Below are 16,766 nucleotides of genomic sequence, written 5' to 3' on the forward strand. Positions count from 1 at the left end.
TATGAGCTCATCACTGTTGAAGTAGGACTAACCATACGTGTCAGCAGGATTGGGGCCTTAAATTCCAGCTTGTCTGTGTGTTGGGACTTAAACTTTTCTGTGTCACTTAACTGCTGGCAGTACTCCAGAACTATTAAAATCCTAGTAAAAATAACCTTTTGGAAGCACTCTGGAGCTGGTAAACAGCTGGGATACCTTGGAAACAGTCTTCTTTAGATGATGCTTTGTAACATACTTTTTTACAGAAATATGGTTTGAAATGTGTTAGAAACCATTCTTTAAAGGAAGGCTAGGTTCTTGGACCCAAAGTTTTTAGTCAGTTGTGCCTGTCCTGAAATATGATCCCAATGTGTGGCCCCCTGTTCTTTGATGCAGAGACACGTTGAGACAACTATGGTTTTGCATGGCTGTAAAAGATCATGGCATGCACTTGAAGCCTTCATTGAATTGCTTAATTGGGGCATGTTGTGTCGTAATGCAAGATTCCATAACTAATGTCCTGTTTCTTTGAAAGAAGTAATGAATCCCAGAGCAAAATTAATGTGCTGGAATCAAAAGGTCTGGATTCTGTTTTCCCTTTACCTGTTGTTCCTCGGGCCCCTGGTACACGTTACATTTAAGATGCAATTAACCTGTTAATCATGCTGCAAATAGTAACCCAGCCACACAAAGTTGATTTAAGGTGAGATAATATAGTAAGCTAGCTACAAAGTTATTCCATATGTAATGTGTATCAACTTTATGGCTTGTTTGTATCTCACCTTAAATGGAACATGTGGCCAGTTGGGGCCAGCCCATGAAGGATCCTGACGCTCAGATAAGTGCCAGGATCCAGCATGGGGCAGCTCGAGAGTCTGGGATACAGCTGTCCTCTACCTGGACCCCTGTCCAGGCCTGAGAGGTAGATGGGTGGAGCGTGGTGAGCCCATGGTCATAGTGTCTCTTTGATCTTGGGCTTGGTGCATCACAAACATTCAAAAACCATGCGTGCGCTGGGCTGCACTCGTGGTTTTCAGCTTCTGGGGACTTCTGGGCTCGTCAGGAGACAAGAGCCTCTCCCCACTCCCAAGATTCTTGTGCACCAGAGATGTCAGAAAACAATGCATGCAGCCCAGTGCACACTATTTTTAAAGACTCCATCATGACAGGACCCCAGGATCAGGGAGCCTCTCCCTGCTGGGACCTGTAAAAACCATGTATGGCATCTAACTGGGGTTTTGACAATCAACTGCTTATCGGCTGGGGCTGGAGATTGCAGTGGGGCTGGTACCAGACCCTGGTTCCTAGCTGACAATCGGCTGTTTGTGCACTTTGCACAAGAGTGTGTAATCACTCTCAGATACAGATAAAGAAACCATGGCACCCTGCAGGTAAAGTATGGCAGGGAATCCTTAATTAGCAAATCACATATCGTGCCATGAATGTGTGGCGTAATCCTTAATCACCAAATCACATATCGTGCCATGAATGTGTGGCATGGCAGGAAGCATGTTTGTTGGGATTGCAGATCAGGCCTCATCAGGTCTTTAAGTGAATGTCTGTCAGCAGCCTTGAGCAAATCAGTTCATGCCCCTTGACTATGGTTTTCTTATCTTTATAGTAGAAATGATTAGATTACATGGTCTTGTGTAAAAGCCCTTTGAGAAGTGCAGTGTTAGAATGGCTCAATGCAATTAAATAAATTTTTAATTCTGAAGTATTTTAAAAATGTTTCCATTGTAAGTGCAATCCATCTTAAATGTTTGACCTTATTTACTTCCCTCTCTTTGGTCTCCACCCTTCACCCCTTGAAATATGAGCATGTTACAAACCATAAATCAAACATACTAATCCATTACAGATGACATGATTTCATACAACTGTTTTTGTTGTTGTTACACGTCTCCACAGTTGTTGTTATATGACAAGAATTGGATGAACAGATGGAAGCCTTCTGTTTTACATGAAGGAGAAGGAAATATAAGAAATGTAAAATGGAGAGGACATTTAATTGCTTGGGCTAATAACATGGTAAGTATTTGCTTGCTGTTCTTTGCATGTATATAGAAATATCTTGGTAGCGTTGCATACAATTGACTGATATTCCTAAAAATTTTGAAATAGCATCAGGTGTCTAAATACTTATTTTGTAAACCATTTGACTGTGTTCAAATTATTAAATATATAAGGCAGTCCAGCACTGATGGATGTTCTGAGGTGTGTTTTATACACGCACCCACTTCTACCCCATTAGTGCTTGCAAGTGGCCCCTCATCATACTCTTACAATCAACTCTAGAATTACAAAGACTTAACTGTATATACCCCTTCTACAGACACAGATATCCTGCACCATTGTAAAGCAATGGTTTGGATTAACATCATATACTCTGGCAGACTGCCAGTTGAAGTCAGATTTGTGAATCTTGCTTTAAGAAAACTAGTAGTGTTAAAGTGTTAAATAGGTGCAAATCTAACGAGACATGATTCCAAGGTTTCACAAAATAAATCATAATTTTGGAAAATGCTTAGCAGAAGATAAATCTTTTCCCCAGAAGTATAATTCATAGATTTTAAGACCAAAATGGATGGTCACAATCATTGTGTTGATTTTCTTAAGTAACACATTTTACCAGCTTTGCAAATACAAGGCATAATTTGGGTAAAAGCTTCAAAGCCCACTACTAGCAAGTAGCCAGCCTAGGGAAAAAATTTTAAGTACCTATCAGTGATTTAGGTTCTTAAGTATCATTTTTTAATGAAAACGAGGTACTTTAGGAAAATTTTACTCCTATGATGTTTGAAGCTGTGGCATTAATGGCATTTTTTAGATGTTGCTGTGATCCAGTTTCAAAAGGTATCTTATAGACAGGCCTGAGCTTTTACTGCTCATATGTGCCTTATGAATGAGTGTGCTATAGGGATCTAGCTTCTAGTGCTGCTTGATCTTTCTGGCATTAGCACAATTTGAGGTTCATTCTTTCCAGAGCCACACAATTAAAATATATATTCTAGGGGAATCTGTTGGAAGTAGATATGACAGTGGAGGAGAGTCATCCCCAGAGAGTGCACCACATAGGGATGCAGAATACTAATAAAATGTTGAGAACCATCTGTCAGAGTCAAAAAGTCATGGTCAAGCCTATTTTATATGAAAAATGAAATGACTCTTGCCCTTCAAAAGATTAATATATTTGGCTATTGGACCTTTATTTTCTCTTTGCCTCTTTTATTTCCAGGATATTCTTTTCCTAGCGTAGTTTATGTTCTATTCTGTTGAGCTCACTTAAGGAATGCTTTTTATACCATCGTAACTTTTTGTGTTGGTTTTATTTCTGCCCTTGTATACTTTGCCTTCTGACATGTTACATGTAAACCTGTTGGATTTCTGATATTTGGAAAGAACCTACACATTACTGAGGCACAGATCTGAGGCACACCCTCTCCCCCCCGCCCCATGGTGCCCTCCTGGGATGCGCGCAGCAGCAGGAGCCGTTCCCCATCCCTGCGCCCCCTGAATGAGCCACAGCTCTGTCCCCCCTGCCCCTGCTGGACAGCACCTGCCCCAGCCCTGCTCCCTCCTCACTGTGGGAGGCCTTGATCTGCCCCCCCCCCACGCCACTTCCCTCCCCCCTCTCCTTCTACCACAACAGACTTACCAGCTGGATGCAGCTGTATCGGAAATTGGAGGCCGATATGCCTCCTTAAAAATTGGCTATTGGTATCGGCCCCCAAAATCTCTACTGGTGCACCCCTGTCAGTTTGTTACAGCTCCGTTTTATATGACTTGGCTCCATATCTTCAAAGGGGTTTAGTTGCATAACTCCAATTTAAATCCAGTGGGAGGGTGCCTAACATGTTGAAGAATATTGGCCTTAGCATTTTTGCTCAAGGCATGGAAGGTTCATGCTTTTCACTCTAGAGCCTCCCAGTCATGGCCAAACAGGCACATTTCAGAAATTATTATATGCTTTGATGTGCAAAGCAGGCATATCTTCATCAATGATCTGGAAGATGGGATGAAAGGCGCCCTCATGCAAGTTTGCAGATGACACCAGGCTGGGGGGGATTAGTAAATACGCTGTACAGTAGGGCTAGGATTCAGAGAGACCAAAACAAATTGGGGAATTGGACCAAAAGAAATCTCATGAAGTTCTTTAAGGATAGGCACAAAGTCCTGCACCTAGGGTGGAACAGTCCCACGCACTGGTACGACTGGTGACTCTTCAGAAAAGGACCTGGGAGTTACAGTGGACAAGAATCTAAATATGAGCTAATAGTGTGCCCTTGTTACAAAGAAGTCTAACAGCATATTGGGCTGCATTAGTGGAAGTGTTGCCAGCAGATCGATGGAAGTGATTATTCCTCTCTATATGGCACTGGTGAGGCCACATCTGGAATACCGTGTCCAGTTTTGAGCCCCACACTACAAGAAGGATGTGGACAAATTGGAGAAGCAATGAAAATTGGAGGGAGAGCAATGAAAATGTTTAGGGGGCAACTTGTAGGGGAAGAAAAGACTGACTTTATACCTTTTCTCTTTCCAAGATGGAAACTCTCTGCTTCCAATAGGTTGCAAATGGATAGAAACACAGATTTTCTGTTTCCCTTGAGAATAGTATCAGCCGCATAGGATAGTAGGTTGTTTGGTACCTTTGTAGTCTATGGAAGAGTGGGAAACTGCACTCAGAATTGGGAACGTGACTGTGGGGCCAGCTGGGAAGAGATTTAAAGCAGTTGACAAGTAATTCTCTTTTTCACCCATTTATTTCTAATCCTTGGGGAAAGGGTAATGATAGATGACATGATGGAAGTTCCTGCCAAGCAATGCAAGGACTGGCAAGTCTTGCATGTTGTGAGGAATATGGTTGTTTGGTCCTGATCAGCCTGTGTTCCTACACAGGCCTTAGCTTTTTCCTCAAATTTGGGATAAAGAAAGGTGATGTTTCTCACAACTTATTGGTTGGAACCCCACAGAGAAGAGACTTAGAAAGCTTTCAAAGGTGACCCAATAGCAGAACAGGGTATACTGTGTAGTTCCACTCTGCTCAGCCTGCAGGTAAATGAGAACATTTTATTAGGAGGTAATTCTGCTTAAAATTATACTGATGCCTGTGGAGTCTCCTCCATAGCCAGTAACACTATGGTTGTTCTCCCTGTGTATAATCATACTTTTCCCAATATTACCCTGAAATGAATTGTGGTGCCTTGCTTTCTGCCAAATCTGCAAGATCCAGTAGACTTATCCTTCTCTAGAGAGTATTATTCCTTGTAAATTTAATGAGGCAAATTGCAAAAATTCCTGTTAAGTTTTTCTGTAGAGTTCTGTAGATTGAGGAGGGAAGGAGAGGAGGGGGCTAGCTCCTAATTCTAAAAGTAACCTGTTATGTATTTTGCATCTTTTTAATATGTTTCTTCTTCATCTTTGGGTTTGGATTGAATCCTTTAAAAGTATCATATGCACGTGCCTTACTGACCAGCTTGTAGGCTTCTCTTCTCAATCCATCTGCACATCTAGCACTGTCTCCTTTCTACCATTTCACAAATATTTCCACTTTGGAGTTCCGTTTTGTCTGGGACAGATTTTATTAGTTGCCTGGTTTTCTCTTCCTTTCTTTCCCTTTCTGTCAACTCCTATATCATCTCATCTAAATTGTGCATACGATTATATAATTTCCTTTCTGGTCAGTACCGTTTTAATTTTTGTTCTACTGACTTATTGAATGTTAATATTTTTCTATCATGCATCCATTTTGTACAGCCATTTCCTATTATTTGAACCAAAAATTGCTTACAGTATCTTGTAAATCCTAACACTGTGGAATGTTTGAAATGAAGTTTGTCGGGAAGGTGTCATATTAAATAAAGTTGTGTTGTATTTAAACTTCCAGGGTGTGAAGATACTTGACATGATCTCCAAGCAAAGAATTACCAATGTGCCTAGAGATAATATAAGCCTTCGTCCAGATATGTATCCCTGCAGCCTTTGCTGGAAGGACAATTTAACGCTGATTATTGGCTGGGGAAATTCAGTAAAGGTACAATTACCTGTCTTTGTAATAAATGCTTGCTGTTATCACAGGCAAACAGAAGATTATTTCTGAAAAGCAAAGACTATCGAAAAGAATGGAATTTGGTTTGACTACTGTGTGCAGAACTCCTGCTGCCATAGAAATGTCATTGGGCTGACCCTCATGAGGAGGAGTAATAACAGACGCCCAGTGGTCAGACAGATTTCTCTGTGCGTGTACAGTTCATGTAATCCTCAGGGGAATTTTCCTGTTCTGTGGCTTCGAGAGAGTTCCACCTTTGAAATCTCTTAGAAGGTTGTTGAATTTTTATTTTGATTAGCATAAACAGGAACACCATATCGTAAGGTTCTTTGTATGGTCGTTGTCACTGCTAAATAAAAAAAGATGGGGGGTAATTTCAGTCAACCATAGAAAAAGGTGGGGAAGAAGTTTTGTTTGCATTTCTTTCAGACCTGCTTTAGCAGGGTGCTGGCATTTCAAACACATGCTTTGGAGACTGTATGATTTGCTCAGACTGGCATCTGACAAGAGTTTTGTCACAAGCACATTAGATGCTTTCTAATAACAGAGTGATACGTCAATGCCCAGTGGGAAATTAAAAGTGTTTGGAAAGAGCAGATGGAGAGGGAGGGGAAAGAAAGATAGGTGAAGTCATAAAACCTTTCATGTTGTTACAATCTTGAAGAGTTTGATAGACCATGAGGTTATATTATAAGTTTGCCAGTTTTTTACTGTGTCTTGGTATTGGTGTCTATGTTATAAGATTTATGCACCTAGAGCAGTTTTGTCAATCAGGAGCCCTTTACATGTTACAGGTGTTATACAATTAACTGGTTAATTGCACACTTAACTGAGATGAGCTACAAATGCAAGGTACCTTTCGCCATAAAATGTCCAATCGGCTATAAAGTTAGACCTTGGAAAATATGTACCAACTTTATAGCTGGTTGCTATCCAGCTTTAATTCGCACATGGAGCGGGGTCTGTTTCTGCAGCTGGAAGCTCTGCCAGCTGATTGAGTTCCCAGTTGCAAGAGTGCACCATGCCCAGCTGGAGCCGGGCGTCTTGCAGCTGAGGAGATTCTCAGCCCCAGCTTTGCAGGGCTATAGCTCTAGAAATTCATGGTTCCAAAGTAACACATGATGCAAAAATATTTTTGAAACGAATGTTAATGATACAAATCTTTGTTTTTCTAGATATGCTCAGTAAAGGAACGCCATGCCAGCGAAATGCGAGATCTGCCTAGCCGTTATGTTGAAATAGGTACAATCCCGTGGCTTTGTGCATTTAACACAACCTCTTAAGTTTCGACAGATGAATTTCAGTAATTTTTTGTGAAGTCTGTTTTCCCATATGAAACTGGACAGTTAAAATAGGGGGGGTTTGTTTGTTTGTTTGTTTTCCAGTGGTAGGTTAAAGTTTTTTGTCTTGTCTTCTGTTGGACCAATTGTATAGTTAAGAGAGTAGTTGGACAAGTTTTGAGGTATCAAGTGCACTCTCTCAGATAACCTGAGGAAGCTTGTCCAACATCTCCCAACTATAGTTGGTCCAAGAAAAGTTCGCATAAAAAAGCCTTGCCTCACAACATTTCCTAGACCATCATGGCTACAGGAACATTCCAGACCTGTTTGTTTTTTTTTCAGTGGCTAATTCCTAGGTAGTGTTCTGGTATGACTCCATACGCTGTGTATTTAATCTGAAATGTCATTCTCATACTAGCTTGGGATGCTAAGAATTATATAATCTCAGGAGCCTGGAACTGTCATGTGTTTTTAGGACAGGGTTCCTCTTGGAGATTTTTACATCTCATATCTTCCTACACATCTATGCTCCTAGAAGCAACTTGTTTTTTTGTTTGGTTGGATTAAAAAAAAATTAGGAAGCATTAAGGAGCTAAGATAAACTCTAATATACCATATGGGGCTTGATTACATAGCTTCCCACTTCCTTTTTTCTTTATCTCCTGATGGAGAGCATCAGTTAACTTCCCCAGCTTCAGATTGCTTGGCACTTGGCTTCTATCTTTACAGTCTTACACGCTCTCTCATTTTCTTGGTGTGTATAAATGTGGAGAAGGCCAAATACTAAGAGTGCAATATGAAACAAATTGCAGGGATAAGCTTGGGGGGTTAGGTTTTGCTTTTGTATTTGTCAAAAAACACAATTCCTAGAAGAGATTCCTATTTTGAAACATAACTAGCAGGAAGCCTAATTTCTTAGAAGAATGAAAGAGAGAGCTTTATACTGAAAATAGGTTTGAGGACCTTTCAGAGTAGAGTTCTTAGACTCTTGTCCATGCATTACTCTCTTCTGATTTGCCTGTGAGGATATAGGCATATTAAATTAAAAGATATGGATGAAATCCTGGTTTCTCAAGGGTGTACAGACGTTCAGGCAGCCTATTGGGGAGGCGCTCTAGCTCAAGGCACTTTACACAAAGCGCCACGAGTTAGAGCACCACTGAACCCAACAGGCATTTGCCTGTAGGTTGTGGGGGGGGGGGAGCTTAGATCCTCCCTGCACTGGCCCAGGCCAGCAGACAGGGGCTGTCCAGGAGGCTTTTAGACCACCCCTTTTCTCAGTCGCCAGCCTCCCCCAGCTGGTAATTGTCAACAGCAGCAGCTAGGAGGGGGGAGGAACAGTTCTTGGTGGAAGCCTGGCCAGGCCTGTATGGGGGGGGGCTCCCTTCCCGCACCTCCCCTCCACCCCCCACCCCCCATGCAAGTTTCTTGACAGCAGCAACCTCATGGCTGCCATGCCCAGGGCTGGCAGGGGGAGGGAAGGGACCCCTACCTTGCAGGCCTGGCTCTGCTCCCCCCACTCCCCAGCAAGACTGCAGCAGGGGTAGCTGGGCCAGGCCTGTGCTGCAAGGGGGCTCCATTTTTCTCCTCCCCCACCTCTGCAAAGCCACATGGGATGTGGGTGGAATTGCCCAAAATTTAACTCTCTCAAGGAACCAGTACACGGGTTTCTTAAGGAGGTCTGGTTTAGAGCATCCCAGTCTGATGCTACATCAGACCTTTGTTGTGATGTGGCAGCAGAGCATTTTCGGGGGCCTCGTTGCACAAAAAATGTAACTTCTGTACATGCCGTCAGAAAGCAGTGGTAGAACTCATACTGTTTTCATGGAAGCAAGGCTTTTACCTTTTGAGTTGAGAATACCAAATGGGACTATTTCCACTATTATACAGTGACTTCAGACAAATATCAGCTTCATTAGGTGCTGGGTATAGAAACTAATACTGAGTGTGTACCCAATATTTTCAGAAAGTTCCAAAAATTATCTGGGAGGATCCTTGTTCTCTATGTGTACATGCAAATATATGTGTGTATGCAGACATGCCCACTCAAGGTAATCACCGTTACTTGACTTGTCCTGACTTCCTGTGATTCTATAATTGAAACTTTATTTTTAATAATATTTTAGTCTGTCATCAAACTGTCTAAGTGCAAGTCTAAAGATTTTTGTGGAAGAAACTTCTTGATCCTACCTTTTTCAGCCTACAGTTTTCTCTGCATGTTTGAGTGGTTGTTTGTTTTTTTTTATCTTGCTTACCTGTTAACAAAGTGCTTGAGACTTTCCTTTCTGGTTTTGGGTCACAGCGCTGAGGACAATTCTGCTGAATGCTATGAGCAGCACTCTTTAGAACGCAGGTAGAAGGTTGTGGGGGCATAATTTGTTGAGGTCTCAGTAGAGATTACAATAGCTTTTGATATCATCATATAGACAATGTTGCTCAAGAACCTTCTTTCATGAAGTGCGATCTGTTTTCAGCTTTGTTGATATTCCGACTTTACCTGCAGACACAAGATAGCAATATTTAAGGTTCTTAGCCCAGTACAGCAGCCAGTTTGGATGTTTTTGACTGGAGACATTTGTATCCCCAAAAGAGACTAAGCATCTATTTAACGCCTATGCTTTTAATATACAGAGCTGACAGTAAATAGAACATAACAAACAAGAAGCTGCTTTCAGAGGTTCATTGGCAAGTTATTTGTTATGGCATTTTTGTTGTATTAGAGAAAGGAATCAAATAACCAATTACAGTACTGGTTATTATATTAAATATTTTTCCCCTCTGCTCTCAGTATTTTTTCTGAGTTCACAGGGATTTGGAGCAATAGTTCAATAAAGCAATTTAACCTAAATCAGTTAAGTCTGATATTGCATCCATCCATGTTTATCTTAAACTGGTTTCAGCCATTTTGAAAGCTGTTTATGTGCACTGAACTTCTGTTGTGTTACAGATTTGAGCTGGTGTCCAATCACTTAAAGCAGTTTATGTGTAATTTCTGTCCCTAGCCATGGGGTGAATGGGGAGGCTTCACACAGGACTGCTTGTTTTTTGGGATAGTACTACCACTATCAACATAGTTCTCTTTGAATGTTAATAGGGCTCAGATTTCTTATCTGAGCCCTTGATTTCTTATCTGAGCCCCAAACATCTTCAGATGTTTGGAGGCCATAGGCAGACAAGGTTCTTTGGGTAAGTCCATTATTTTTTATTAGACCAATTCAAATAGTTGGAAAAACTTGTTCTTTGCAAGCTTTTGGGTACAAATACCCTTAAATAGTCTGAGGAAGCATCTGCAGTTGGTCCATACTGTTCCTGAATGGAATAGTAAAGTTCTCTTTTTTTACTATTCTATCCAGGAAGAGCATGGACCAACTGCAGATGCTTCCTCAGCCTGACAGAAGGGTATTTGTACCCAAAAGCTTGCAAAGAACAAGTTTTCCAACTATTTGAGTTGGTCTAATAAAAGATATCAGGTTTACCCAGAGAACCTTGTCTGCTAAACATGTAGCAAGTTGTTCACCTTCTTTGATGTTTTGCAATGTCTTCTATCTATGGCAGGATATAAATGTGGCACCTACCTTGCTACTAAACTACACTGCCCCATACCATAGAAAAATAAGATGAAAACTACTTTTTTTTAAGCCAATGGTTTGTTTACATGAATAAGAAAAATTGGATTAAGTATCTAGTCAGGCCTTTTATGTTAAAACTTAAGTTGCAGAAGTAAGTTGGTTTATATCTTTCAGTCTAGTAGCAGTGCTATGGTAATTTTTCCGTCTCTTTTTATGGTATAGTTCACTACTTGCATGCGTCTTCATTCAAAAGCATAGATAAATTCCAGCAAAATGTAGCTGGTGGTATATTTTTGTTTGTTAGAAGAGCAGATCCTGTTAGTTTAGCTCTGTCAGCTACTACAGTACTGTATCAATTAGAAAATATTGCTATTGAATTACAGGCTTAACATAGACTAAAGACCATTGTGGTTTTTTTAAAGAGTTTTTAGTCCTGTGTTTGCCCATGGTCTTCGTACTAAAGTTACATTTTAGGAAAGAACTTAAACCATGTGCTTAGCTACATGAGATACCTAAGGCTGAAGGGTTAATATGAACCCTTTCTTCAACTGAGGACAAATACCCTTTGTTGTAAAGGGTAAGAGGTGATTAATTCTTCATTTACACAGTACCTTTAATTCAAAGCACTTTACAAACATTTAAGTATTATCCTTACGAAAATCATCAGAGTTTGGAGTTTATATATATGACAGAGGTATAGATTGAGGCAGGTACAAATAAATAAGCATCATGTCTAATGTAATTTGGTGACACCTGAAAACACAACTGAGGATGTTACTTTCAAGTCTCTGCTTTTGTATTTGTCTTCCCTCCTGATGACTCTTGATCCATGGCTGTCGCTGGTTGATTTCTCTGTGTGGTCATCGTACATCCACATAGCTCATCTCATGCACACATACTAATTTGGTCTTTCTGGGCCTTCTCCTAATTTGGTGTGTTCCCCCAAAACCAGGACTCGGGGGGGGGTGGGGGGCCCTGATGTGGGGTCTTGTTAGCTGCTGCCACCGTATCTCATGTTATGGAACAGTATGATACATGCCCCCAGTTTCCCAGACTGTGTGTCCGTTGGCCTTGTTGTGTTAGACAGCCTGTCTGTTTCGAAGGCTGTGAAACTCTGTGCGAGACCCAAGCTTTTCAGAAATCAGTTAAGCCCTGCTGCCCATCCTAAACCATTCTAATACATGTATAAGGTGCCACAAATGTGGAGTAAACAGATACCCTTACCCTTTGCTTCACATGACCCAAAAATTAGTGGTGCAACAAAAGGTAGTAATAGACTCTGCTGCTTTATTGTGGTGGGTGTTGATTGTGTTTTAGGCTTTCCCAGTTCTGTGGGGCTGGCTAGGTGATGAAAACCACCACTTTCCCCATTGCCTCAGACTCGCGCTGGGGTCAGAGACAGTGGGGGAATGTGCCAGCTGGGCAGGGGAACAGCCAGTGTGCCCAGCAGTGTTCCCCACTGCTCCAGGTCTGCAGGGAATGCTGGGTGCTTCCCCCCATCCCTGCATGCCAGCCAACATGTGGAACTGGCTGAGCAGGGAAAGCAGGGAGTCCCACACCATAATGGGTGGTGTTGGCTTAGAAAATTATATTTAGAGGTTTGCTTTTGGAAATTGGTTTATAGGTTATATGTACAAAGGCTACGGACATCTGTTTAGTCCACATTTGTGTCACCTTAAAATTTTTTTAAGGTGGCACAAATGAGAAATCAGATGAGACCTGTTTCCATTCTCAGGGCATTTTTACATGTGCTTCCAGTGCGACGCCAGGCACTTTAATTAGCAAACCATGCTAATTAAAAGTGTCCGTGCATCACATGTATCAGTGTCACCACATATCCCAGTGCTGAAAAAATAGTGGCGGGGCGCTTTGAACTAAAGCTCATCGGAGATGTTTTATTTCAAAGTGTACCGCCGCCATTTTGTCAGTGCAGAGATGCGCAGCGATGCTGATACACGATGCATTCTGGTAGCCTCACGTGTCACATGTATCAGGCGCCACTCATCTCCACGCTCACAAAATAGCGGTGGCACGCTTTGAAATAAAACGTGTCCAATGAGCTTTAGTTCAAAGCGCCCCGCTGCCGTTTTTAAAATTTATTAATCGAGACTGCTCCAATGCACTGGATTTCCAACATGTTGGAGCAGGCTCCTCGGATGTGTGTAGGAGCACTCGGAGACCAGACAAGGCTGCAGTGATCCCGAGAGAGCATCCCCTGGAATACACTCTGTGACACCTAGTGAACTCATTGGACAGTTGGATTTCAGATTTAAATGTTAGTAGAAGCATGTTATCGATTTGTTTTCTGGCAAATAGCATCAAATGTTTGGCTTGGGTTTGTGAAACAAAATACTCCAATACAATAATGTAGTCCTCTTTACCGTACTGTCCTCTTTTTTTTTTCTTTTTTTTTTTTTTTAAAGAACTTTTTATTGAACTCAGTGAGCAGAACATCATCATCAGTGGTTGAAGAGGGATGGCTTAGGAATAGTGAGTCCTACATCCATGCAGGTGTCCCTTGAGGCCCTTCCATCCCAAGTTTCTAATTTAATGTATTTCATTTATCAGAGTCCATCATCTTATATCCTGGGCATCTTTATATTGTTAAAATTTAAATGGACAAAGTTACCTACCTAGTAAAACACTAGACCAATATAATGCTGTTATGTTATTAGCCTTGTCACTTGATTACAAAAAAGGGACATACTAGTAATTGGCAAGATACCTAGTAAGATAAGCTAGCTTTAATGCTACGGTCCAGAGGCTGCCAAATAGTCCTTCCTTGTTTGTCACTTAAAATTGCCCTGTTTGTACTTTTCATGTATAGAAAACCTGTCTGTTCTGCACTCTTTTGTGAAGGAAAGCTTGCTAGAATGTCACGTGTGCAACCATCAATCATTTTAGGGCCTGGAATTTCACTAATTTGTGGAATAAGTATAATTCCATATAATTTCTGTGAAGACTATAGATTCTTTTCCAGGAGAAATGTGTACTGTAAGTGATGGGAAGTGATATCAGTGATGATTTCATTGCTGTGAGATAGTGAAAAGAGATGGGATGTTTTCAGAAGAACTACAATATGTTTCTACGTCTCACAGAGTTAAATCATAAGCAATCTTGGTGGAAGCATAGATAAGATTTTGCTTAGTTTCACTGAAGTCATGTATATATTTCATAAATGCAGTTGATTCTGGTAATACAGTTATATAGCAAATCGTAGTGCTGCTGACAAAAGACAAAACACTAGGTAATTTAATATAATGTCCATCTTATGCTGACAGAGTGGTGAGCTGGTTGATCTAATAATTCGCTTCCATATCTGTTCTGTGGTATCTGTAATTGGTAATGATAACTAGGGATCCTGGTTTTCCAGGATAAAAAAATTGCAAATTCTCTGATTAAAACCCCCAAAATTCATTATTAAAATGAAAGGCAGGCCCCTCACTTCCCCCCCCCCGGCCACTGCAGCGGAGCAGAGCCTGGATCCCCCACCCTGCTGCCTGCTTCTACTCTTCTGTGGGCTCAGGCAGGGGAGGGGGGGTGGCTCCCTGCCACTTTGTACACTCCCCCCGATCTGTGCGTGGGGCAAAGGCAGGCTCGGGCTCCTGCCCTCTGCCCTTACTCAGGGCTTCTGTAACCCAGCGGGTACGACCCGGCGCTGCAAGGCACAGTGGGGCTGCACGGGGAAGCTGCTTGCTGCTGTGAGCTCCGCGCTGCCCTGGTGACATGTCCGCTTCCCGCATGCAAACAGTGAGGGGCGCAGCCCTGTGCCACTGCCCCTGATGCTGTTGTGCGCGCAGGAGGTGCCTCTCCAAAGCGGTGCAGGGCTCGCAACAGCAAGCAGCTTTCCAGTGCAGCCCCGCTATGCCCCGCAGCGCTGGGTCACACCCACTGTGCTGTGGAGGCCTCAGGGGAAGGCAGCAGGGCAGGGAGCCCGAGTCTGCAGTTAGCGGCCTACAGCCACCCCCACCCTGCACACACAACTGGGGGCATGGGTGTCCCCTGTACCCCGGGAGTGCACACAGTGATGAGGAGCAAGTCCCACCCGCCAGATGACCCACCCACGGCCTCATCCTGCTCCCCTTTGGAGCCCTGCAGCTGTGCATTGAGGCCCCAGGCCCCACGGCCCATGCGCTGCCAGTGTGGTCAGCAACCCCAGCCCCAGCCCTGCCCAGCTCCCTCTCTCCTTCCCTCTCTTCCTCACTATGGGGACCTCAGTCCCTGCCCCCTACTTACCTACATGGCACCCCCTGCCTGACCACCCTCCTCCTGCTCCCTCTAAGCCCCCTGCAGACTGGAACTCTGCCAGCCTGCAAAGAGCTCTTTACAAAACTGCCAAATGGGCAGGTTTCTCCATTAAAATGAGAAATCCGTGTCTTCCTTGGGTAAAGGGGAAAATCCATATTTTACTCTGTTTTCCCATGGGATACGGAAAACCTGGATCCCTGATGATAACAAATGTTTTGTTTTTAATAGGAACTTTCTACTTCCACTCTGTCAATATCCAGTCAGGTAACAACTCTGAAGATGTTAGCAGGGCCTTGACTAGTTTTATGTAGTGTAGTTTTTCTTGCTCTCTGATCACACCCAAGTAATGCAGCACTGAGAGGCATTAACTACCTGTCAATTGTAATACTAGCTAATTCTAGTGAAAATACTTTTTTTTTTTATGTGCATGTTTCAGAACACATCAGAAATGATTAATCAGTGAATTTTTAGCTAGCATTGGTTCAGAACTTCCCTATGTAATAAGAGATTAAAGCTTCAGGATTACTATCTTATCCATCCCACTCACCCTCTAGAAAAGGTGATAGTGGTTGTCAACTCTAGGTTAAAAACCTTCAAGCACATCCTGTGGAAAACACTTAGCATCAGTACAGGAGAGGGTATATACAGTGCCTGACAGCTGGTAATAGTAGTACTTTCATATGGTCTACTTATAGAAGCTTAAAGAAAAGAATGTTCCCTTAGAATGTACTTAAGTGCATATTTTATTGTCGCAAAGTTACTTAATTTCTCATGCAGGACATAAATGTAATTTTAGGGGAAAATTTTAGAGTGGATTCTGAAGGCACATTGCTGCCTTTTTCTTTTTTACCCTGGATTTATTTTGTAGCTGTGTTGGTTTTTTTTGTGTTGTTTTTTCAGTTTTTTTCCCCCGCATCTGCAATCCATGGAGATAAAATGAGCAATTTGCAGTCCTCCAGCATCCCAGGATGCACCACTCCCAGGCCCCTTTCCCCCCACTCTTGCTCCATGATGAACCTCCAACCTCCTGAACTCTACTCCCCAGAGTATAGTACTGCCTGGGAACAGGCAGGACACTGCCAGTGCTAGGAGAGGAGTTGCAGCAGTGAGAGCATGGACCTGGGAGGCATGGGGGAATAGGGGCTGTGGCTTCTCTCTGCCGGCCCCCTGTGTTCCTGTCCCGGGGTGGTAGGAGAGGTCTGTGCTGTAGGGAGCCCTCTGCTAACCCAGTCTCAGCCTCCCCACCACCTTCCCCAGAGAGGGTTGCACCTTTTGCCCGGAGCTGGGCAGAAGTGTCAGAAAAGTTCAGTTTACCTCAATTACTCAAGGTTAGATTTCATAGACTTCATAGACATTAGGGCTGGAAGGGACCTCGGAAGATCATCGAGTCCAGCCCCCTGCCCAAAGGGCAGGAAGTCAGCTGGGGTCATAGGATCCCAGCAAGATAAGCATCCAGTTTCATCTTGAAGGTGTTCAATGAAGGCGCTTGAACCACCTCCGGTGGCAGGCTGTTCCAGACCTTGGGGGCTCGGACAGTAAAGAAATTCTCCTTATGGCCAGCCTGAAACGATCTTGAAGTAGTTTGTGACCATTCGACCTCGTCATCCCTTGGGGCGCTCTGGTGAACAAATGTTCCCC

General features: G+C 42.8%; 1 protein-coding gene across 1 annotated transcript in view; it reads left to right on the top strand.

Annotated features, from left to right (window-relative positions):
* Positions 1-16,766, top strand: part of VPS41 (VPS41, HOPS complex subunit) — a 169,635-nt gene that overhangs the window by 89,430 nt on the left and 63,439 nt on the right. Inside the window, exons 8-10 of the mRNA XM_006020447.1 lie at positions 1,891-2,010; positions 5,870-6,016; positions 7,207-7,273. Of these exons, the coding sequence (XP_006020509.1) occupies positions 1,891-2,010; positions 5,870-6,016; positions 7,207-7,273 (334 nt within the window). The remainder of the gene's footprint in view (positions 1-1,890; positions 2,011-5,869; positions 6,017-7,206; positions 7,274-16,766) is intronic.

The sequence above is a fragment of the Alligator sinensis genome, unplaced genomic scaffold (genome assembly GCF_000455745.1).
Source record: "Alligator sinensis unplaced genomic scaffold, ASM45574v1 scaffold254_1, whole genome shotgun sequence".
NCBI classification, from domain to species: Eukaryota; Metazoa; Chordata; order Crocodylia; family Alligatoridae; genus Alligator; species Alligator sinensis.